The sequence below is a fragment of the Passer domesticus genome, chromosome 21 (genome assembly GCF_036417665.1).
Source record: "Passer domesticus isolate bPasDom1 chromosome 21, bPasDom1.hap1, whole genome shotgun sequence".
Taxonomy (NCBI): domain Eukaryota; kingdom Metazoa; phylum Chordata; class Aves; order Passeriformes; family Passeridae; genus Passer; species Passer domesticus.
This window is the reverse complement of record NC_087494.1, coordinates 2,187,377-2,211,388: the sequence shown is the minus strand read 5'-3', so window position 1 is coordinate 2,211,388 and position 24,012 is coordinate 2,187,377. Positions and strand designations below refer to the sequence as shown.

Here is a 24,012-nt window from a genome sequence, read left to right as displayed (position 1 = left end):
TGGAATTGGGAATGCCGGGAATCCCACCGGGATCGGGATGGATCCTGCTGGGGTGGGGAATGCCGGGAATCCCACCGGGATCGGGATGGATCATCCGGCCGTGGTGCCACTATAGGGGACCCTTTTGGGGACCCCTTTGGGGACACAGCCTCTGGCCGCGGTGACACTTTTGGGGACACTTTTGGGGACACTTTTGGGGACACTTTTGGGGACCCCTTTGGGGGCGCGGCGCTGTGCCCGGGGCTCCCCCGCGCCCCCGCAGGGCCGGGCGCGCCCCGCGCTGTCCCCAGCTCGTCCTCGAAGGTGACACGCCTGGCACGGGCGGCGCTGAGGTGGCCTCGAGGGGACCTGGCGGCGATGTCACCGCTCCCGGCGACCGCGGCACCCCCGGGGGGCTCCTGGCGCTCCGAGGCCGCCCCTGGAGGGGACACAGAAGCCGCGGTGTCACCGTGCCTCAGTTTCCCCCACGGGCCACCCGCGGCTGTCCCTCCTCGGTGGCACCGCGAGGCCACCGTGCCCCTCGGGGTGTCACCTCCAGCGCCACCACCGCGCCCCTGTCCCCCCCGGTTTGGGCTGGGAGGGGCGGGAAACGCCCACTGCTGTCCCCTCCTGTCCCCGCGTCCCCTCCTGCCCCCCACCCCGTGCCAGCCCTTGGGGACAATGGCCGGGGTCCTGTCCCCGCCACCGCCGTTACCTGCCCGTCGCATGGGGAGGGGACACAGGCGACCCCCCGGGCACGGCGCGATGTCCCCTGGCGGCTTCCCAGTGCCACCAGTGCCACCAGCAGTGTCACCGGCGCCACCAGGCAGCGCCACCCGCAGTGCCACCGGTGCCACCAGCAGTGCCACCGCCGCCAGGCACCGCGCGTTAATCATTGACAGCCCCGCGCCACCCCCATTGTCGCACGGGGCCACCACGGGGCCACCATCCCCCCCACCCCAGGAGGGTCCCCAACCCTCCTGGCGCCCCAAAAAGGCTCTGGGGTCCCCCAAAATCTGCCCCAAAAACCCACGCGGGGTTTGGGCATCCCCACAAGGATCACGGGGCGGGGGGAGTCCCTTTTGGGGGGAGGGACACAAAAATCTCCAAAATCCCCTCAAAAACCCCAACATCGCCCCAAAACAACAAAAAGCTCCCAAAACCCCCCCAAAATTCCCCCAAACCCAGCCCAAAATCCCCCAAATCCTCCCAAAATTCCCCCAAATCCCCCTAAAACCCCCCCAAAATCCCCCCAAACCCCAAAAACCTCCCAAAACCCCAAAAATCTCCCAAAATCCAAAAAAATCCCCCCAAAACCCCTAAAACCCCCCAAAATGAAAAAATCCCCCCAAAACCCCTAAAAATCCCCCCAAAACACCCAAAATCCTCACAAAACACCAAAAAACTCCCCAAACCCCTAAAAATCCCCCCCCAACCGCCCTAAATGCCCCCAAATCCTTCTGAAACCCCCAAAATGCCCCCAAATCCCCCCAAAATGCCCCAAGCCCCCCCGGCCGAGCACAGACCACACGTCCAGTTCAGGCTCCTTTAATTTGCGCCTCAGCCCCCCCAAAATCCCCCCCAAAAAACCCCAAATTCCCCCAAATCCCCCCCACGACCCCCCCCACCCACCACGGGGGGAGCAGAACCGGAGCCGGGGGGGGGTCCAGGGCTGTGGGGAGGGGTCCTGACCCCCCCGGGGGGTGGGGGATGGGCTCAGTATTGCATCCAGGGGTGCCCCCCCCTCCCCAAACCCCCCCCACCACCCCCAATTTTCCAGCTGGGGGAAACTGAGGCACAGAGAGGTGACGGTGACGTCGCCAAGGTCACTTTGGGGGCGGAGCCAGGAATGGAGACCCCCCCCCCCAAAAAATACACACACCCCCCCATTTTGGGGGTCGCCACAGGGGTCTCCCCCCCCCTCTCCGAACCCCCCCCCCCCCGTCCCCAAATTTTAAACCCCCCCCAAAAAAACCCCACTCATGGCTCCTGGTTTGTCCCCTCTGTCCCTTGTCCCCTCCCCTCTCCCAGCCCCCCCCCCCCCAAAAAAAAGGCTCAGCTCGGCTCCCACCAATTGGGGGGTCCCGGAGGGATTTTGGGGGGTCCCGGGGGGGTTTTGGGGGGGTCCAGCACAGTGAACGCAGGAGTTTATAGAGAGCTTTCCAGAACAAAGCTACGGGAACGGCCACACGATGGCCAGAGATAAACACGGGGACCCCCCGCACCCCGAAACCGGGGGGGGCTGGGACCCCCCGCACCCCGAAAGTCCGGGGGTGAAAAGGGGTCTGGGACCCCCCCGTACCCCAAAATCAGGAGGGTACAGAGGGGTTTGTGACCCCCCCGTACCCCAAAATTAGGGGGGTACAAAGGGCTCTGTGACCCCCCCTCGCACCCCAAAACCGCAGGGGGCTGGGACCCCCTGCACCCCAAAACTCCGGGGGGGACAGAGGGCTCTGTGACCCCCCCTCACCCCGAAACCGGAGGGGTACAAAGGGATGGGGACCCCCTGTGCACCCCAAAATCAGGGGGGTACAAAGGGCTCTGTGACCCCCCCCCCCGCACCCCAAAATTGTGGGGGGACACAAAGGGTGTCCCCAACCCCCCCCACGGGGTCACCCGCCGTCCCAGGTGACAGAAGGGGAGAGGGGGGGTGTCCCCAGCACCCCGAGGTGACACACGGTGACACGGGTGACACGGTGCTGTCCCTCAGCTGCTGTCCGAGGTGACATGGGTGACACACAGTGACACGGGTGACACACAGTGACACGGGTGACACGGTGCTGTCCCTCAGCCGCTGTCCCCATCACTCCGAGGTGACACAGGTGACACACAGGTGACACACAGGTGACACACGGTGTCCCGCCGCTGTCCCTCAGCCGCTGTCCCCATCACTCCAAGGTGACACACAGGTGACACAGGTGACACAGGTGACACGGGTGTCCCACCACTGTCTCTCAGCCGCCCTCTCCATCACTCTGAGGTGACACAGGTGACACACGGTGTCCCACCGCTGTCCCTCAGCCACTGTCCCCATCACTCCGAGGTGACACACAGGTGACACACAGGTGACACAGGTGCCACGGGTGATACGGGTGTCCCGCCGCTGTCCCTCAGCCGCTGTCCCCATCACTCCGAGGTGACACACAGGTGACACGGGTGACACGGGTGACACGGGTGTCCCGCCGCTGTCCCTCAGCCGCTGTCGCTGCCGGTGCCGTGGCGGCGGGGGCTGCAGGGCGCGGTGTCGCCGCTGTCCCGCGGTGTCCCCGGTGCCGTGGCTGTCCCGGGGGCCGTGGCTGTCCCCGTGGCTGTCCCCGTGGCTGTCCCCGTGGCTGTCCCCGGGGGTGTCCCCGGCGCTGTCCCTGTCCCCAGGGCCCGGGCCAGCAGCGCGGGCAGCGCCTGCAGGAGCCCCCCCAGCGCCTCCAGCTGCGCCTCCAGCGCGCCCAGGCGCTGCCCCAGCTCCTCGTGGCGCTCCTGCAGCTCCGAGAGCAGCTCCAGCATCACCGACTGCGCCTGCGGGACACGGACAGCGACATGGGGGGACCCCGAAATGGGGGGGGAGGTGGGGGGACCCCAAAACATTGAGGGGTGGGGGCAGGGGAACCCCAAAACCACGGGGGATATGGGGACAGGGGTCACCGACTGCGCCTGCGGGACCCCGAACGGGGGGCACGGCTCAGGGCACCCCGAAATGGGGGGGACAAGGAACCCCGAAATGAGGGGCACGGCTCAGGGCACCCCGAATGGGGGGCACGGCTCAGGGCACCCCGAAATGGGGGGGACAAGGAACCCCGAAATGGGGGGGGGTGGGGCAGAGGAACCCCAAAAATACGGGGGGTATGGGGACACGGGTCACCAACTGCGCCTGCGGGACCGGGGGACACGGCTCAGGGCACCCCGAAATGGGGGGGGGCATGGGTCAGGGGGACCCCGAAATGGGGGGGACAAGGAACCCCGAAATGGGGGGCAGGGGTCAGGGGGACCCCAAATGGGGGGCATGGGTCAGGGGGGACCCCGAAATGGGGGCAGGGGGACCCCAAAACATTGGGGGTGTGGGGGCAGGGGTCACCGACTGTGTCTGTCAGACACCGACCCCGAAATGGGGGGCACGGCTCAGGGGACCCCGAAATGTGGGGGGGTGGGGAAAGGGGGACCCCAAAACAACAGGGGCACAGTCAGCAAGACACCAAAACAACGGGGGTTTGGGGGAAGGGATGGCTGTGACCCCAAAACAACGGGGTTTTTTGGGGCTGACCCCCAGCAATGGGGTTTTTTGGGGCTGACCCCGCAGCAATGGGGTTTTTTGGGGCTGATGCAATAACAATGGGGTTTTTTTGGGGCTGACCCCCCAGCAATGGGGTTTTTGGGAAGCAGCTCACCTTGGCCAGGTCCACCAGGGTGTTGGCCTGGTCGTTGAGTTTGCGCTGCTCCATCTTCACACTCCTCAGCCTGAGGGGACAGCGCCAGGCTTGGGGACACGCCCTGGAGTGCTGTCACCCCCCCTGGCAGCGCTGTCACCCCCCCTGGAATGCTGTCACCCCCCAGGAGCGCTGTCACCCCCCCAGGAGCTCTGTCACCCCCCAGGAGCGCTGTCACTCCCCCCCAGCAGCGTTGTCACCCCCCAGGAGCACTGTCACCTCCCCCAAGAAGCTCTGTCACACCCCCCGGAGTGCTGTCACCCCCCAAGAGCACTGTCACCCTCCCAGAAGTGCTGTCACCCCCCCCGGAGTGCTGTCACCTCTGTCCCCCCCCATGCAGCCCCTCCCATCAAGCGCAGCCCCTCCCCCCCAAACCAGTCCCCCCCCCCCCCCATGTTGGGGTGTCCCTCCGGGTTTTGGGGTGTCCCCCCCATGTTGGGGTGTCCCCCCGGGTCTTGGGGTGTCCCCCCCACCCCAAACGTGGCGAAGCTGGGTGGGGGAGGGGAGGGGGGGCACTTACTTCTGAGCTCTGCGGGGGCGGCGCGACAGAGACAAAACAAAGGGTTAAACCCGAGGGGACAGCGCGACAGCGCCACCGCCCCCACCCCGAGGGTCCCGAAGGGACCCAAAGGGACCCAAAGGGACCCAAAGGGACCCCCCCGGCCCAGCCGGGCCACCCCCACACCCCAAACCCCACCCCGAAGATGGGGGGGCCCGGGGGTCACCCCACAGGGCTGGTGGTGCCAGCAGGGGTGAGGGACAGGGATGGGGACACAGGGACAGGGACAGGGACGGGGATGGGGACAGGGACAGGGATGGGGACAGGGATGGGGACACAGGGACAGGGACGGGGACAGGGATGGGGATGGGGACAGGGACGGGGATGGGGACAGGGACAGGGATGGGGACACAGGGACAGGGACAGGGACGGGGACGGGGACGGGGATGGGGACAGGGACGGGGATGGGGACAGGGACAGGGATGGGGACACAGGGACAGGGACAGGGACAGGGACAGGGACGGGGACGGGGACGGGGATGGGGACAGGGATGGGGACAGGGACAGGGACAGGGACAGGGACAGGGACAGGAGAGGCGGGGGACACAGACTGGCACAAGGGGACAGGGATGAAATAGGGGATGGGGACAGCGGATGGAGGACAAGGACAGGGGACAGGGGATGGGACAGAGAGAGAGGAGAGAGGACAAGGGAATGAGGGACAGGGGACAAGAATGGGGACAAGGACAGGGGACAAGGGCAGGGGACAAGAATGGGGTAGAGAACAAGACCAGGGGAGAGGGACAGTGGGAATGGAGAACAGAGGACAAGGAGTGAGGACAAGGGCAGGGGACAAAAATGGGGACAAGAATGGGAACAGGACAAGGACAGGGGAGCAGGACAGTGGAATGGGGGACAGGGGACAAGAATGGGGACAAGGAATAGGGACAAGGGCAGGGGACAAGAATAGGGTTGGGGACAGTGGACGGACAGCAACGGGGACAAGGCCAGGTGCCAAGACCAGAACAGACACCAAAACCAGGTGACAAACCCAGCAGAGACACCCGCCAGGGCGACAAACCCAGGCCACCCCAAGGGCGAGCAGCTGTCACCCACCCGGGAGGGGACACACCCCCTTTGGGGACAGGGCGCTGGCCGGGGGAGGTGACAAGGAAGCAGGAAAAGCGGTGGCACTTACTGATGGATGGCTTGGAGGAACTTACGCTGGTGGGTCCGAACTTTGGCGTGGTCGATCTTCTTCACCAGCTTGGTGTGCTTGTAGATGAGCCACGTTTCCCTGAGCACGTTGGCAGCGGCGTTCTTCACCTGCAACCCCAAACCCCACCAGTCACCCGTGAAGGGACACCAAAATTGGCTTTTCTCCATTTTTTCCCATTTTTTGGTGGGTTTTTCCCAGTTTTTTAGGTTTTTTTCCCAGTTTAAATTGAGGTTTTTTTGCAATTTTAGTTGAGTTTTTCCATGGTTTTTAATGGCGTTCCTCTCGGTTTCAATGTGGTATTTCCAGGTTTTAAGGAGGTTCTTCCAAGCTTTATAGGGTTTTTTCCATTTTTTCCTATTTTTAAAAGGTTTTGTCCCATTTTTGCCCATTTTTAATTGGGTGGATCTCCTTCACCAGCTTGGTGTGCTTGTAGACGAGCCACGTTTCCCTGAGCACGTTGGCAGCGGCGTTCTTCACCTGCAACCCCACACCCCACCAGTCACCCGTGAAGGGACATCAGAATTGGCTTTTTCCCATTTTTTCCCATTTTTTGGTGGGTTTTTCCCAGTTTTTTAGGTTTCTTTCCCAGTTTAAATTGGGTTTTTTTGCAATTTTAGTTGAGTTTTTCCATGGTTTTTAGTGGAGTTCCTCTCGGTTTCAATGTGGTATCTCCAGGTTTTAAGGAGGTTCTTCCAAGCTTTATAGGGTTTCCCCCATTTTTTCCCCAGTTTTTATGGGGCTTTCCCCTGTTTTTAATGAGTTTTAATGGGATTTCTCCCAGTTTAATCAATTTTAATGAGGTTTCCCCCAATTTTAACTTTTTTTCCATTTTTAGCAGTATTTTCCCCATTTTAATAAGTTTTAATGGGGTTTCCCCCAATTTTAACAGTTTTTTTCCATTTTTAATGGGGTTTTCCTTCTTTTAATGGAGTTTTCCCCAATTTCAATGGGTTTTTTCCCATTTCAATGGGTTTTAATGTTTTTAATGGGTTTTTACCCATTTTAATCAGTTTTATTGTTTTGGGGTTTTTTAAACATTTTTTTCCCAGTTTTAACGGGATTTTTCACATTTTAATGGGTTTTAATGGGATTTTTTCTAATTCAGTTTTTTCCTATTTTTAACGGGATTTTCCCCATTTTAATAGGTTTTAATGGAGTTTTCTCCAATTTTAACCTTTTCCCCCCAATTTTAACATTTACCCCCCATTTTTAACGTGGTTGTTTTTTAATGGGATTTTTTCCCATTTTAATGGGTTTTAATGAGATTTTTTCCCATTTTAATGGGTTTTAATGGAGTTTTCTCCAATTTTAACCTTTTTCCCCAATTTTAACATTTTCCCCCCATTTTAAACGTTTTTTTTTTTCTTATTTTTAATGGGATTTTTCCCATTTTAATGGGTTTTAATGAGATTTTTCCCATTTTAATGGCTTTTAACAGCTTTTTTTCCATTTTAATTGGTTTTAATGGGGTTTCCCCCCAAATTTAACAGGTTTTTTTTCATTTCAAACAGGATTTCCCCCATTTCAATTGGTTTTAACGGGGTTTTCCCCAGTTCTAACATTTTTTCCCATTTTTAGCGGGATTTCCCCCATTTTTGGGGCCAGCCCGCGGCCTCACCCGCTTGGTGAGCTGCGTGTCCATCATGAAGTTGTGGACGTGTTTCTCGGCTTTGGTCAGCTCCAGCTTCCGGGCCACCACGGCCACCACCAGCGCCGTGCAGCCCGCGCCCTGCGGGGACAGGGGACAGCGTTGGCCCCACCCCTTCGTTTGCATTTTCGCATTAATTTGGGTTTTTAAAAAAAATATAAAAATAAAACACGGCAGGAATGTGAAATTCCCAACTCGCTTCTCGAGCTGGGATTGAAAATAATCCCTTTTCCCGAGTGGAAAATGTCCTCGCGGTGTCCCCAGGGCAGTGCCACCTCATGGTGTCCCCTCATGGTGTCCCCAAGGCAGTGTCCCCTCATGGTGTCCCCACACCAGTGTCCTCTCGCCTGTCCCCACACGGTGTCCCCTCTCAGTGTCCCCCGCCATGTCCCCAGCCGTGTCCCTGTGTCCTCTGCCTGTCCCCTGCCATGTCCCCTTGTCCCCAGCCGTGTCCTCTGCCTGTCCCCTGGTTGTCCCCAGCCTTTCCCCAGCTGTGTCCCCCTGTCCCCAGCCGTGTCCCCAGGCTGTCCCCAGGCTGTCCCCAGCTGTGTCCCCCTGTCCCCAGGCTGTCCCCAGGCTGTCCCCAGCTGTGTCCCCCTGTCCCCACGCTGTCCCCAGGCTGTCCCCAGCCATGTCCCCGTGTCCCCAGGCTGTCCCCAGCTGTGTCCCCCTGTCCCCACGCTGTCCCCAGGCTGTCCCCAGCCATGTCCCCGTGTCCCCAGGCTGTCCCCAGCTGTGTCCCCGTGTCCCCAGCCTGTCCCCAGCCTGTCCCCAGCTGTGTTCCCGTGTCCCCAGGCTGTCCCCAGGCTGTCCCCAGCCTGTCCCCAGCCGTGTCCCCGTGTCCCCGTGTCCCCAGGCTGTCCCCAGCTGTGTCCCCGTGTCCCCAGGCTGTCCCCAGGCTGTCCCCAGACTGTCCCCAGACTGTCCCCAGCTGTGTCCCCGTGTCCCCGTGTCCCCAGGCTGTCCCCAGGCTCACCATGATGCCGGTGAGCAGGCACACGCCCTTGCCGCAGTAGGTGTGTGGCACCATGTCCCCGTAGCCGATGGACAGGAAGGTGATGGAGATCAGCCACATGGCCCCCAGGAAGTTGCTGGTCACCTCCTGCTTGTCGTGGTACCTGCGCGGGGTGGTGGCACCGCTGTCACCGCTGTCACCGCTGTCACAGAATTCCTCCCCCCTTTTGTGCCCATTGCGGTGGGTTCGGGGCGTTGTCCCCAAGATGGAATTGGGGACACCATGGGGATGTCCCATGGCCAGGCTGTGTCCCCCGGGGACAGTGAGGGGACGGCACAGAGGTGGCACTGCTGTCCCCAGAAGCGCAGGACAGCGATGTCACCGCGGTCGTTGACTGCCCCATTTCGTGCCCGTCGCGGCGGGTTTGGGGCGTTGTCCCCAAGCCAGAACTGGGGACACCACGGGGATGTCCCACGGCCGGGCTGTGTCCCGTTGGGAGTGGGGTTGGGGGACACTGAGGGGACAGCACAGAGGTGGCACCGCTGTCCCCAAAAGCACAGGACGCCGATGTCACCAAAGGCCACCGCGGGTGACAGCGGGGGACACTGCGAGATTCCGATGCCACAAACACGGCGGTGCCACCACCCCCCTGTCCCCAAGGGTGGGGACAAGCCCGGCTGGGGGACACGGAGCAGCGGCCAAGCTGGGCAGGGGATGGGGACATGCGGGGACATGGGGTGGGAAAAGGGGAAAACGGGGTGGGAAAGGGAAATGGGATTGGGAAAGGGGGAAATGGGATTGGGAAAAGGGAAAATGGGGTGGGAAAGGGAAATGGGATTGGGAAAGGGGAAATGGGATTGGGAAAGGGAAATGGGATTGGGAAATGGAAATGGGGTCAGAAAAGGGAAATGGGATTGGGAAAGGGAAAAGGGACAGAGGAACCAGCCCGGGTGGGGGCGTGGGGTCTCAAGCGTCAGGAATTTAGGATTGCTGCTTCCCAACCTGTTCTGGGCTTGGAACCTCACCCGGCACCGAGGGACACGGCAGGGACAGGGCGGGGACAGCCCGGGGCGAGGGGGGAGGTGACAGCACGGTGACAATTCCCGGGACCCGCGTTCCCAAGGAACACTCGGGATTGCCCCCAGGACCCCAAAACGTGCGGGAACAGGAATGGACAAAAGTCGGATCCCAGGAGCAAAAAAACCCTTTGGAGACCCCCAGCTCCTTGTGGGGTCTCTCTGAAAGTCCCCGAAAGCCACCACGGAGGTCCCCAAGGCAGGGGACAGCGGGGAGGGGACAGGAAGCAGCTGCTGAGGTTCCAAGAGGAAAAAGGGCTCGGGGCCCCTTTCCGCGCCCCCCGCCCGCCCCCGGCCGCAGCCAATCCTAAATCCTGGGGGTCCGGGAGCAGAAGCCTGGGGCGGGGGACAGTCCCTGCGGGCACTCGGGACGGTCCCCGCGGTCACTCACAGTTTGTCCCTGCAAGCAGCAGAGCGGGCAGGGAGGGAAAACAACAGCGGTTAATGCGCGACCCCCGGGGGCTGGGGGGGCTGGGGGCCAGCAGGGGCGGGGACACGGCGGGGACATCCCGGACACCCCGCGGGGACATCCCGGACACCCTGCAGGGACATCCCGGACACCCCGCGGGGACATTCCCGACACCCTGCAGGGACATTCCCGACACCCCGCAGGGACATTCCCGACACCCTGCAGGGACATTCCCGACACCCCGCGGGGACATTGCGGACACCCCGCAGGGACATTTTGGGCACCCTGCGGGGACATTCCCGGACACCCCGCAGGGACATTTTGGGCACCCCTCGGGGACACTCCTGAACACCGCAGGGGACATTCTGGGCACCCTGCGGGGACATTCTGGGGACCCCGCGGGGAGCAGCTGAGGAGCGCCCTGGAGAATCCCCTCGGTGGGAATGTGACATTCCCGGACCCCTCTGTGGGACCCCAAACCTTTGGTTCCCTCTAAGGGACCCCCAGTTTTGGTCCCCTCCGTGTCACCCCCAGCCCCAGCAGGCCCCACCCCAGGGTGACACGGCGGAGCTTGGGGACAATTCCCCCTGCCAAACCCCAAACATCCTAACCATGGGGGTCTCCCACCCCTCAAACCCCCTCGACACCTCCTCAGCTGCACCCCCACCCCGTTCCACCTAAACCCCCTCACTCAGAACCCTCCTTGAAAACCCCAAAATGGAACCCCTAAAACACAACCTTTGTGTCCACCCATGAAAACCGCACAAAACCCCCACGAAAACCCCAAAACAGAACCCCTAAACCACGGCTTTTGTGTCCACCATGAAAACCTCATGAAAAACCCAAAATGGAACCCCTAAACCACAGCCTCTACCTCCACCCATGAAAACCCCACAAAAACCCCATGAAAACCCCAAAATGGGAACCCCTAAAACACAGCCTCTACCTCCAGCCACAAAAACCCCAAAACGGGAACCCCCAAACCATGGGGTCTACCTCCACCCATGAAAACGCCACAGAAACCCTACGAAAACCCCAAAACAGAACCCCTAAACCACGGCTTTTGTGTCCACCCATGAAAACCTCATGAAAAACCCAAAATGGAACCCCTAAACCACAGCCTCTACCTCCACCCACAAAAACCCCAAAATGGAACCCATGAAAACCCCAAAATGGGAACCCCTAAACCATGGCCTCTACCTCCACCCACGAAAACCACAAAATGGAACCCGTGAAAACCCCAAAACAGGAACCCCCAAACCATCGGGTCTACTTCCACCCACAAAAACCCCAAAACTGAACCCCCAAACCACGGGGTCTACCACCACCCACGAAAACCCCAAAATGGGAACCCCCAAACCATGGGGTCTACCTCCACCCACGAAAACCACAAAACGGAACCCGTGAAAACCCCAAAATGGGAACCCCTAAACCACGGCCTCTACCTCCACCCACGAAAACCATAAAATGGAACCCATGAAACCCCCAAAACAGGAACCCCCAAACCATGGGGTCTACTTCCACCCACGAAAACCCCAAAACTGAACCTCCAAACCACGAGGTCTACCACCACCCACGAAAACCCCAGGAAAACCCCAAAATGGGAACCCCCAAACCATGGGGTCTACCACCACCCATGAAAACCCCAGGAAAACCACAAAATGGAACCCATGAAAACCCCAAAACGGGAACCCCCAAACCATGGGGTCTACCACCACCCACGAAAACCACAAAATGGAACCCGTGAAAACCCCAAAATGGGAACCCCTAAACCACGGCCTCTACCTCCAGCCACAAAAACCCCAAAACGGGAACCCCCAAACCATGGGGTCTACCTCCACCCATGAAAACCCCATGAAAACCCCACGCAAACCCCAAAGCGGGACCCCCCAAACCCCACCCTTCCCTCCACGCCGCGCTCCCCCCGCTGCGCGCCCACCTCTCGCAGACGCGCACGGTCCAGGCGGCGATGATCCAGGAGGAGATGCTGAACACCAGCAGCACGGTGCCGGGGCAGATGGTCATGAGCGTCTTCATGACGAAGCGCGTGTTGAAGTTGATCTTGTTGAGCGCGCCGATGCTGCGCGACGAGGCGTCGGTGAAGAGCTTGCTGTGCAGCAGCATCACGCGGCCGATCAGGTAGAGCCGCAGGAACATGGGGATGGACAGGATGATGTCCACGTCGGCGTGGGCCACCGAAGCCGCGTAGGTGAAGGCCAGCCGGGCCGTCCAGGTGAACAGGTACTGCCCGGGGATGGGGTGGATGGCGCACACCAGCAGCTCCAGCGCGATGAAGAAGACGCGCTCCGAGGTCATGGCGATGCGCCAGTCGTCGGCGCCGTTGTCCACCATGAACAGCTGTGGGGTTTTTGGGTTAATTTGAGGGTGGTTTGGTTAATTTCAGGGAAGATTTTGGTTAGTTGGAGGCGTTTGATTAATTTAAGAGGGTATTTTGGTTAATTGCAGTGCATTGAAGAAGACACGCTCCAAGGTCATGGCGATGCACCAGTCGTCGGCGCCGTTGTCCACCATGAAGAGCTGTGGGGTTTTTGGGTTAATTTGAGGGGGGTTTGGTTAATTTCAGGTAATATTTTGGTTAATTTGAGGGGGGTTTGGTTAATTTCAGGGAATATTTTGGTTAATTTGAGGCGTTTGATTCATTTAAGAGGGCATTTTAGTTAATTGCAGCGCGATGAAGAAGACGCGCTCCGAGGTCATGGTGATGCACCAGTCGTCGGCGCCATTGTCCACCATGATCAGCTGCGGGGTTTTGGGTTAATTTGAGGGGGTTTTGGCTAATTTGAGGGAGTATTTTAGTTAATTGGAGGTGTTTGATAAATTTGAGAGGGTATTTTGGTTAATTGCAGCGCGATGAAGAAGACGCGCTCCGAGGTCATGGCTATGTGCAGTCGGCGCCGTTGTCCACCATGAACAGCTGCGGGGTTTTGGGTTAACTTGAGGCGTTTTGATTAATTTAAGGGGCTATTTTGGTCAATTTCAAGAGGTTTAGGTTAATTTCAGGGGTTTTGGTTAATTTGAGGGAGTATTTTAGTTAATTTGAGGGACCTTGGGGTTAATTTGAGGCATTTGATAAATTTAAGGCGGTATTTGGGTTAATTTGAGGAGGTATTTTGGTTACTTGAGGGGGTTTTGCGTTAATTTGAGTTTTGGAGTTAATTTCAGGGGGAGTTGGTTAATTTGAGGGGTTTTGGGTTCATTTGGGGAGTTTTGGTTAATCTGAGAGGATATTTTGGTTAATTAGAGGAGATTTGGTTAAGTTGAGGTGGGGTTTTTTTGTTAATTTGAGACTTTCTTGGTTAATTTGAGGGGGTTGTTTTTGGTTAAATTAAGGGGTTTTTTGTTAATTTGAGGGGGTATTTTGGTTAATTTGCGGGGTTATTAACTTACGGGGTATTAACTTATGGGCTATTAAGTACGGACTATTAATAATAACTTATGGACTATTATTTTAAGGATGACTTTTTTTACTATAAACCCAAAACTTCTTTTTATTTCTTTTTAGGACCAGAGTGGTCGGGTTTTTCCTTGGGTTTTTTTTTTTTTTGGTTTTTGGGGTTTTTTTGGTTTTTTTTTTGTTTTTTTGACACAGGGACAGTCTGGTGCCACCCCGGGGACCGACGCCAGCAGGTGCCACCCCCGCCAGGTGCCACCGCGTGCCAGGTGCGCTCACCTGGATCTCCCTGGCGTGGTACATGACGATGAGCCCCAGCAGGATGAGCGTCGAGAGGCTGATAAGGCATTTCAGGGCGAACGAATACGACGACTCCTACGGCAGCACCGCCACAACCGTGAGCTCAGCCGCACCCCGGAGCCCCCCACCCGCACCCCGAGACCCTCCCCACCTTGGTGTAGACCCCCCAGGAGAGCTCGGTCTCGGTGACCATCACCACGATGCCGAACATGCCGAAGATGAGCGCGTAGTCGCTGAGCCGCTTGCGCTTCTCGAAGAGCGCTCGCCGGTGGCCCAGCTTGTAGCCGATGTTCTGGTTCCGCCGCTCCTCCGCCGCCCCCGGCCCCGGCGGGGCCGCGCCGGGCCCGGGCTCCGCCGCTCCGGTCTGCTCGGGCCGGGACACCACGACCTGCAGGCGGGGGCTGGGGCAGGGCAGCGGCGGCTGCGGGTCCCGGTTCGGCGGCTGCGGGTCCCGGTTCGGCGGTTGCGGGTCCCGGTGCGGCGGTTGCGGGGTGCGGGCGGCGCTCGGGGGTCCCCGTGCCCGCGCCACCCCCCCATTGTAGCGACAGCTGCTCATGGCTCTGCTGGCGACAGCACCGGGCGATCCCGCATGGCTCGGCGGCGCGGGGGCGTCCTGCGGGACAGGGGACACGCGGGGGGACACGGTGGGTGGCCGGGGAGGGGACACGAGGGTGGGGGGATCCCGCGCGGCCCCGGTGCTGCTTCCCCCGGCGCGGAGCGGGGGGGCCTCGACGGCGGTGGGGACATGTCCTGGCCGTGGTGACACGCAGTGACCACAGGGACACGCAGTGACCACAGGGACGTGTCCTGCGCGTGGGGGGACACAGAGTGACCACAGGGTCACGTCCTGCCCGCGGGGGGACACGCAGTGACCACAGGGACACGCAGTGACCACAGGTCCGTGTCCCGCCCACGCGTGGCGCTCGTGGGGGACGTGGCCGTGTCCTGCCCGCGGCGGGGACACACCGCGACCACGGACACGCGTCCTGCCCGCGGGGCCGTGTCCGTGACCGTGCCCGTGTCCGTGTCCTGCCCACGGAACCGCGTCCCGCCCCCCCCGCTGCGGACACGGCCGCCAGGACACGGCCACCCTCGGCTCCCGGTGGCCGCTGTCCCCTGTCCCCCTGTCCCCTCCCCGCAGCCGCGGGACATCCCCGGTCCCGAGCGGCGGCTGCGCGTCCCCGCCGCCCCCGGTGCCGCCGTGCCCGGTGCCGCCGCGTGCCCGGTGCCGCCGCCGTGCCCGGTGCCGCCCGCCCCCGCCGTGCCCGGTGCCGCCGTGCCCGGTACCTGCCGTGCCCGGGGCCGGGCCGGGTCCCGGTCCCCGCCGCCGCAGCCCGAGCCGGTCCCGGGGGCGCGCGGCGGCGGCACCGGAGCGCCGGGGGCGGGGCTGGGGGCGTGGTCTGAGCGCGTCCCGCGAGGTGATTGGTCCGCGCAGACCCCGCCCCCGCTGACCAGCACCGCGCCACGCCTTGTGCCACGCCCCCCCGGCGTTAGCCACGCCCCCAGCGCCCCCCCGCCCCCTCCGTGCCCTCCCGGAGACCCCCGGACCCCCCCAGAACCGCCCCCTCCCCCCTCCCGGCCCCTCAGCACCCCCCGCGACCCCTCCCCACCCTCCGGCCTCGCTGCGCCCCGAAACTGATCAGCCCCCAGTGCAGCCCCCCATGGCCCCCAGAGCACCCCAAAACACCCCAGAGCACCCCAAAATATCCCAAATACACCCCCAAAACACCCCCAGAGCACCCCAAAACATCCCAAGAGCACCCCAGTGCACCCTAAAACACCCCAGAGCACCCCAAAACACACCCAGTGCACCCGAAAACATTCCAAGAGCACCCCCAGAACACCCCAAAACGCCCCCCGAGACCCCCCGTACCTGCTGGGGCTCCCCGGCGCCGCCCGGGGGGGTCCCGGGGCCGTCAGGGGCTGCGGGGCCGGGGCCGGGCGCGGGGGGGGTCCGGGGGTCCGGGGGCCATGGGCTTCCCTCCACGCCTGGCCGGGGGACACGCGGCGTCAGGGGGTCCCCAAAGCCCCCCGGTGACACGCTGGGGACCCCCGGAGCTGGCACAGCCCGGGAGGGTCCTGCCCTGGCAGTGCCACCCCCCGGGGCACACTGTCCCCTGCAGCGGCGAGCGCCGGGCACGAGGGGATGGCACGGCAGTGAGGGGATGGCACAGCAGTGTCCCCATGGCACGAGGGGATGGCACAGCAGTGTCCCCATAACACAAGGGACTGGCACAGCAGTGTCCCCATGGCACAAAGGGATGTCACAGCAATGTCCCTGTTCAAGAGGGGCACCGCACCAATGACCCCATTGCATGCAGGGCCCTGTTGCACCAAGAACCCCAGTGCACGAGGGGCTGCACCACATAAAAACCCCATTGCACAAGGAGTTACATCCCATAAAAACCCCATTGCATGAGGGGTTACATCCCATAAAAACCCCATTGCACGAGGGGTTACATCCCATAAAAACCCCATTGCATGAGGGGTTACATCCCATAAAAACCCCATTGCACGAGGGGTTACACCACATAAAAACCCCATTGCATGAGGGGTTACGTCCCATAAAAACCCCATTGCACGAGGGGTTACATCCCATAAAAACCCCATTGCACGAGGAGTTACATCCCATAAAAACCCCATTGCATGAGGGGTTACGTCCCATAAAAACCCCATTGCACGAGGGGTTACATCCCATAAAAACCCCAGTGCACAGGTGGCTGTGTGACACTAAAACCCCATTGCACGCAGGGGCTGCACCACACAAAAATCCCATTGCACCAGGGGCTCCCCTGCACCAACAACCCCAGTGCACGAGGGGTTAAAACACATGGAAACCCCATTGCACGGGGATGGGATTGTATGGGATTGACCATATAAAAACCCCATTGCACACAGGGCTGCCCCATACAAATAACCCCGTTGCACGTGGGGTTACATCCCATAAAAACCCCATTGCACGAGGGGCTGTGTCCCACTAAACCCCCTTAGCAGAGGGCTGCACCGTACAAAAAAACCCACATCATGAGGGGATGCACCCTAAAAAAAACCCCACAGCACGGGGGTTGTGTGACACTAAAACCCCATTGCAGCAGGGACTGCACCACACAAAAATCCCATTGCAGGGGGGGCTGCGTCACACTGAAACCCCATAGCGCTAAAACCCCATTGCACGAGGGGTTACATCCCATAAAAACCCCAGTGCACGAGGGGTTACATCCCATAAAAACCCCATTGCATGAGGGGTTACATCCCATAAAAACCCCAGTGCACGAGGGGTTACATCCCATAAAAACCCCATTGCACGAGGGGTTACATCCCATAAAAACCCCAGTGCACGAGGGGTTACATCCCATAAAAACCCCAGTGCACGAGGGGTTACATCCCATAAAAACCCCATTGCACAAGGGGCCCTATTGCACCAACAACCCCGTTGCACGAGGGGCTGCACCACACTAAAACCCCATAGCACGGGGGGCTGTGTCACACTAAAATCCCGCTGCACAAGGGGTTACATCACACTAAAACCCCGTTCCACAAGGGGCTGCACCGTACCAAAAACCCCATAGCATGGGTGGCTGTGCCACACCAAAACCCCATTGCTGAGGGGCCCTATAGCACCAAGAAACCCGTTCCACGAGGGGCTGCTTCACACCAAAACCCCACAGCACGAGGGGTTACATCACACCAAAACCCCACAGCACGAGGGGTTACATCACACCAAAACCCCACAGCACGAGGGGTTACGTCACACCAAAACCCCATTCCATGGGGGGCTGTCACACCAGAACCCCACAGCACAGGGGGACAGCGTGACACCAAAACCCCACAGCACGGGGGGCTGTCACACAAAACCCCACAGCCTTGGGGTGTGGGGTTTTGTGTGACGAGCTCGAGCGGCCCCACTGCTCCCCCCCATCGCCCGCCCCACAAAACCCCCCTCACACAACCCCCCAAACCCCACAGGAGCCCCGCGGGCGCTCCCCCATCCCTGCAGCGCCTCCCCGGCTTCGGGAGCTGTCGCCACCAGCAGGGGACAGTCCCCCTGTCCCCTTGTCCCCCTGTCCCCCTGTCCCCCTGTCCCCATTCCCGGGGCCCGCGGGGGTCCCGTGCTCCCGGAGCCGCCCCCGGAGCCGCCCCCGGAGCCCCGGGCCTGGCTCCCCTCCAGGACCGGATCGTTTTCTCTCCGTTCTGCCAAATTTATCGCAGGAAAATGGGCTCCCGTTTCCTTCTCATACCCGAAAAACCGCAGCGGGCAGGGCCGGGGGGGGGAATGCTGCCCCCGCACCCTTCAGCGCCCTGCCCCGAGGCTGTGCCCGGCCCCACAGCCGGGAAAAGTTTTTGTCACCTCAGATGGGGCTGGGTGAGGCCACCGCGGGCTGGGGACAGTAAATATTTCATCAGGCACCGCTCCGTGGTGGCTTCACTGCTCCGGATGGCGGCAGAAGGGCCCGGATCCATCTTCCCCCTGCCGGAGCATCCCCGGGGACGGATCCCGCATCGCGGGGAGGCCTCATGTCCCCGTCCCTGTCCCTGTCCCCATCCCTGTCCCCATCCCCTGTCCCCATCCCTGGCCCTGTCCCTGTCCCCATCCCCTGGCCCCATCCCTGGCCCTGTCCCTGTCCCCATCCCCTGGCCCCATCCCTGGCCCTGTGCCTGTCCCCTATTCCCTATTCCTGTCCCCATCCCTGTCCCTGTCCCTATTCCTGTCCCTGTCCTGCCCCTGTCCCCTCTCCCTGTCCCCTATTCCCTATTCCTGTCCTCTGTCCCTGTCCCCATCCCCTGTCCCTATCCTCTATCCCTGTCCCCTGTCCTCTGTCCCTGTGCCTGTCCCCTATTCCCAATTCCTGTCCCTGCCCCTATTCCTGTCCCCTATTCCCTATTCCTGTCCCTGTCCCCATCCTCTATCCCTGTCCCTGTTTCTGTCCCCTGTCCCCCTGTCCCTGTCCCCAAGGGGACGCCCTGCCTGGTGGCCGCATGCCCAGGGTGGGGTGCACAGGGTGGTCCTGCCTGTCCCCATTGTCCCCAAGGCATGGATGGGCATGGGGACACGGCAGGGTCCACGGTCACCGCGTGTCCTTGAGCCACAGCCACCAACGTCCCTGCTCCGGGAGGTGACACGGCCGCAGGACACCGGGGGTGGCTCTGCCACCCCTCACACGGCGACAATGGACAAGGGGGGAGCGGCAGATGCCACCACGCTGGGGCAGGACCCTCGGGAGGGGACAGCAAAGGGGTCCTGAGGGTGACACCGGCCGTGACAGCACTTCCCGCGGCAGGGACAGGCGCGGGGACACCACGGCCAGGCTGCAGCGCCCCGGGGGTGACAGCGGGGTGGCATCGGCGACAAGGGGACCCCGCGCTGCCGCTGCCTCGGAGCAACTGCAGAGGAGGGGGGGGGGGCGCGGCCATAAATAGCGGCTGATTTATTCATTTATTCATTTATCCCCCCTCGCTAATTCCTGCCCGGGCACCGCGGGGGATGGGGCAGCGCTGCGGGTGGCACCGCGGGGACAGCGGGGTGACCCGGCCCGGGGTCACCGGGGCTCCCCGCCAGTCGCCGCCGCGGCCCCGGGGGCACCAAGTGCGTCAGACCCCCGGCTGCCCCCCCCCAAAATCCGCCGCGTGGCCCCGGTTCCTGCCGCCGCCGCCAAGCCCGGGCCATATGTCCCAGGCCGGGAGCAGCTGGCGGTGCCCGCGGGAGCCCCCCGGCCCCCGCTGCCCGCCCGCGGCGAGGGGCGGGCCGGGGGCGGCACCGCGCTGCCCCCGAGGCCAGGACAGGGGGGCTCGCTGGGCTTGGGGGGGGGCACGGAACCGGCGGGACGAGGCCACGCCGCTCCCCAAAAAGCAGCGGGATGGCTCAGCCCAGCCGTGCCACCGGGGGACCCCGGGGGTGGCAACGCCCGCGACCCCCCGGTCCCCCCCGTGTCGCCCCCCCTGGCACGGCGGGGTGGGGGCAGAGGGGCAGCGCCCGGCGCTGGGGGGTTTCCCCCACGCAGGAACGAGCCCGGTGCCATCCGTGGGGCGTCCGTGTGTCCCCCCGGAGCGCAGGGAGGTGGCACACCCGCGGGGACACGCGGGGACACCCGCAGCTCCCCGGACCCGCCGCGACGCCGGGGAATCCCCGCCTGGCGCCGGGGTCTCCCCGAGAAAATCCCTCCGCAGAGCCCCGCCGGGACACCCGGCACCGCCGCTGCACCGGGGGACACGGCCACAGCCCCCGTGTCCCCGGGGGTGGCAGGGACAGCCGCGATCCCCCCCCGCGACACCCCCCAACCCAAGGGGGGACCCCATCCCCATCCCGCCCGCCGCGGGAGGGGACGCGCGGCCGGGGACACCGTACCTGTGTGGGGCTGGGCTGGGGGGTCCCGGGGGGTGCAGCGGGGGGGTCCGGGCTCCCCACGCCCCCCCCCTTGGCCGCCACCGCGCCGGCGTCCCCAGACAAAGCCGCCACCGCGCCGGGCTCTCCCTGCGCCTCCCCCACTCTCGGCTCGAAAGGACAAAGCCGCTCCGCCTGGCTGCCCCCGCCGGGCCACCGCGACCCCCCGCCCGGGGCCACCCGGGGGGGACACGGCCGTGCCCGCCCCCCCTGGCACCGCCACAAAGCCCTCGGACAGGGGGGCTCCCCCAAAGCTCGCCCACGCCCTCGCGGAGCCCCGCGTCCCCGCTGCAGGGCGGGGGTCCCCACCCTGAGGAGGGGTCCCCGCGGTGTCCCCCCCCACCAGCGCAGGGTCCCCAGCGGTGCGCCAAGGTCACCGGGAAGGTCGCGGGGGGCGGGAAGGCCCCCGTGTGTCCCCACGGTCCCCCGCCTCGACGGCTGCACGTCGAAGGCACGAGGGCCACGCGGGGCGCGGAGCCCCCGGAGCCCCCGGTGCCCCCCCGGGCCCCCCGGCTCCGGTGGCGGCAGGACGTGCCACCCCGGTGTCACAGCCGTGTTTGTGGCCCGGGGTCCCCCTGCTTTTGGGGGCTGCTGAGCCGGGTGTCACCCGGCTGTGCCATCGGTGTCACTCCCCAGTGCCACCAGTGCCACCCTGCTGTGCCATCGGTGTCACTCCCCAGTGCCACCCCCGCTGTGCCATCGGTGTCACTCCCCTGTGCCACCAGTGCCATCCCAGCAGCTGGCGGCCAAACCCAGAGGAGCCCCGAGTGCCACCAAGCCCTCAGCCGTGCTCACGCCTTTGGTGACAGCAGCCACATTGTCCCCAAGGACGGGAACCCCCAAATCCCCCGACTCCATCAGCCGGGGGTGCCCCGAGCAGCCGAACCCCGCAGGGAGGGGCGTCCCTGATGTCCCCACACCAGGGAGGGAGTCCCCAGTGTCCCCACACCACAACACCCCCCAGACAGGACATCCCCGCTGTCCCCACCCTCGTCACCCCCCAGGCAGGACATCTCGGCTGTCCCCACACCCCCAGCGAGGGAGTCCCCGCTGTCCCCACACCGGGGAACGCCACGCGCGGGGTCCCCCCTCCGCCGCCACCCCCGGGGTGTCCCCCCCCTCCGCCGCCACCCCCGGGGTGTCCCCCGCTCCGCCGCCACCCCCGCGCCCGCTCACTTGTCACGGCCCCGGTGCCACGGGGAGCGTCGGGGGGCGCGGGGGGCGGCGGGGACACGCGGCGGGGGCGGCGGGCGCTGCCGGCTCCGGGCTCGGCGGAGCGACACTGGCGACAACGGCAGCGTGCGGGGGGGGCCGGGGGCTTCCCCGCCCCACGCCCCCGCGTCCCCCCCCGGCAGGGCAGTGACCTTGAGGCCGCGGCGCTGGCGGTGGGTGGCAGCCCGCGATATTTTTAGCCGGGCGCTGTCACTCCCAGCGCGTCCTCATTGTCACCGCCGGGGGCTCCTCCCGCGCCCCCCCCTCCCGCCACCCGCCGCACCGGAGGGGGCTGAGCAGGCCCCGGACACCCCCGAGCCTCGGAACGCCGGGGAACCCCCGGGGAGCCCCCCCCGTGGTGCCCCCTCCCCTCGCCAACCCCCCCGGGCACCCCCCGCCCCGCGCCGGGGGCTTCCCGCGGGCGGGGGGATCCTCCCGAGCCGGGGGATTCCCGGGATTCCCGGCAGCCACGGGCTTCCCCGGCACCGGCAGCGCCCCTGGAGCGGAGGGGGGATCCCCACCCTCGCGGCGCCCCCCCCAGATTCACCCACCTGCCGCCAGCCCCCGGCCTCCGCTGCCCTCGGGCGCTGCCGCCGCTGACCATGGCCCGGCGGCGGCGGCGACACGTGCGGCGCCGAGCCCGGGATCCCGGCGGGTTCCGGTGCCAGCACCGGGGGCCGGGGGCGAGCCTGCACAGCGGCTCCGCGGTGCCGCCGAGCCCCTGCCGGCCGCGCCGTGCCTCGGTTTCCCCAGCGCGCAGGCGGCGGCCGCGGGGGCTGCGGGCGGCGATGCGGCGCCGTGGCGGTGCCGCTCCACACGCGCAGCCGCGCGCACCCGCCCCGCCGCCTGCCGGGGCTTCCCGGGGCCTCCCGGTGCTTCCCGGGGCCTCCCGGGGCTTCCCGGAGCCTCCGGGCCCGGCTGCGGGTAAACCCAGCCGCCTGACCGGGTCCCCTCCCCGCGCGTCGCCGCAGCCGCGGGGCCGGGGGCGATCGCCCACCCGCGGCTCCCCACAATCCCCCCCCATGGGGAACCCCCCGGGGACACCCTGGGACCCCCCCCCGGAGACCCCCCGGGACCCCCCCGTGACACCGGGGCAGCCCCCGGTGTTGCTGTGTCCCCCCGTAAGGTGTCGGTGTCCCCCCCGGGGGTGCTGGCGGTGGGGAGGGGGCGCGGGTGACCCCCGGGCTGGGCGTGTCACACACGCGGGGGGGGGGGCTGGGATGTCGCCCCCCTCCCGCAGCCCCTCCCGGTCCTTTGTCGCACCACCGGGGTTTGGGGACACGGCGGGGGGGGGGGTTCGGGGGGGCTGAGAAAAGCGGGGAACAAAGAACGGGGGGCGAGGGGCGTGGGCACGGCGGGGTGGGCGAAGCACGGCGTCCATGTCCGTGTGTCCTGTCCGTGTGTCCGTGCCCAGTCCCTGTGTCCCTGTCCGTGTGTCCCTGTCCCTGTCCGTGTGTCCCTGTCCCTCTGTCCGGCCCCACGCCCGCAATCCCCGCTCGGTGCCGGGGGGGGGGGATGCTGAGGGGGGGGTCGTGCTGCAGAGGGCGGGCCCCGGGAGGGGGAGGGGCCGGGCGGGGGGGCGGGGCCTCGGGGGTGGGGGAGGGGATTCCCGGTTTTGGGGGGATTCCCGGTTGGGGGGGGGGTTCCCGGTTTTGGGGGGGATTCCCGGTTTTTGGGGGATGATGCCCGGTTTGGGGGGGGGTCTCCCGGTGCCAGCCGCCCCCGCATGTCCCCCCCCCCGCTCGTTGCCATGGCAATGTCCCATTCCCCCCCCCCCCACCTCCAGTGATGGAAAAAGGGGGAGGGGAGTCCCGGAGGGGGAGGGGCGGGGAATCCCCTCCCTTCTTCGCCCCTCCCCCACTGCGGCGGGGATCCCCGAGGTGGGGGGGGGACACCGGGACCCTCCCCGCACTGCGGGATTCCCCAAAATCCCGTGGGAAACGGGGGATCCCCCGCTAGTCCCGCCCCTCCCCCCGCGGGGGGATTCCCCCCTTTAATGGGGACCCCCGGCACGGAGGGGATCCCCCAAATCCCCTAAGGCACAGCGGGGGACCCCGGAAACGCTTTGGGGTGCCCTCAATTCCCCCTGATCCCATGGGGCTGATCTGGGGGGGGAGAGGGGACACCAGGAATGGGACTGGGAATGGGAAAGGGGAATGGGATTGGGGTTGGGAATGGGAATGGGGAATGGAAACGGGGATGGGATTAGGAATGGGAACAGGGATGGGATTGGGAATGGGAAAGGGGAACAGGGAATGGGAATGGAATTGGGAATGGGAAAGGGGAATGGGATTGGTGTTGGGAATGGGGAACGGGAATGGGGAACAGGATTAGGAATGGGATTGGGGTTGGGAATAGGGAACAGGAATGGGGATGGGAATGGGGAACAGGATTGGGAATGGGAAAGGGGAACGGGAATGGGAACAGGGAATGGGAACAGGATTGGGAATGGGAATGGGGAACAGGGAATGGGAACGGGGAATGGCAACAGGAAAGAATGGAGATGG

General features: G+C 63.8%; 2 protein-coding genes across 4 annotated transcripts; one reads left to right on the top strand and one right to left on the bottom strand.

Moving 5' to 3' along the window:
* Positions 1-2,652: 2,652 nt before the first annotated feature.
* On the bottom strand, positions 2,653-15,897 carry KCNN1 (potassium calcium-activated channel subfamily N member 1). 3 transcript variants are annotated; one of them, XM_064396348.1, is made up of 9 exons: positions 15,788-15,897; positions 14,066-14,527; positions 13,894-13,989; positions 12,142-12,560; positions 8,739-8,880; positions 7,733-7,843; positions 6,094-6,221; positions 4,359-4,428; positions 2,653-3,492 (listed from the first exon to the last, which is right to left on the bottom strand). In XM_064396348.1, the coding sequence occupies exons 2-9, from the start codon at positions 14,468-14,470 to the stop codon at positions 3,172-3,174; spliced, it is 1,692 nt and encodes a 563-aa protein (XP_064252418.1). In that variant the 5' UTR covers positions 14,471-14,527; positions 15,788-15,897; the 3' UTR covers positions 2,653-3,171. The 3 variants fall into 3 exon arrangements, 2 of the variants coding, with proteins under 2 accessions (XP_064252418.1, XP_064252419.1); XM_064396349.1 differs by lacking the exon at positions 15,788-15,897 and adding an exon at positions 15,202-15,286; XR_010349914.1 differs by having other exon boundaries at positions 3,428-3,492; positions 6,119-6,221.
* A 3,499-nt stretch (positions 15,898-19,396) lies between these two features.
* On the top strand, positions 19,397-22,433 carry LOC135284503 (basic proline-rich protein-like). The gene is made up of 2 exons (XM_064396040.1): positions 19,397-20,848; positions 21,726-22,433. The coding sequence occupies exons 1-2, from the start codon at positions 19,397-19,399 to the stop codon at positions 22,431-22,433; spliced, it is 2,160 nt and encodes a 719-aa protein (XP_064252110.1).
* Positions 22,434-24,012: the final 1,579 nt, after the last annotated feature.

What these genes read in the sequence shown, in the direction of transcription:
- KCNN1 (XM_064396348.1), bottom strand. Translation starts at nt 14,470, where the DNA reads ATGAGCAGCTGTCGCTACAATGGGGGGGTGGCGCGGGCACGGGGACCC. An exon ending in ACCACGCCAGGGAGATCCAG is followed by an intron (nt 12,561 to 13,893) that starts GTGAGCGCACCT and finishes AAAACCCCACAG; the next exon opens with CTGTTCATGGTGGACAACGG. An exon ending in CCCTGGTGGACCTGGCCAAG is followed by an intron (nt 3,493 to 4,358) that starts GTGAGCTGCTTC and finishes CGTGTCCCGCAG; the next exon opens with GCGCAGTCGGTGATGCTGGA.
- LOC135284503 (XM_064396040.1), top strand. Translation starts at nt 19,397, where the DNA reads ATGGGGCAGCGCTGCGGGTGGCACCGCGGGGACAGCGGGGTGACCCGG. An exon ending in CACCCCGGTGTCACAGCCGT is followed by an intron (nt 20,849 to 21,725) that starts GTTTGTGGCCCG and finishes TGTCACTCCCAG; the next exon opens with CGCGTCCTCATTGTCACCGC.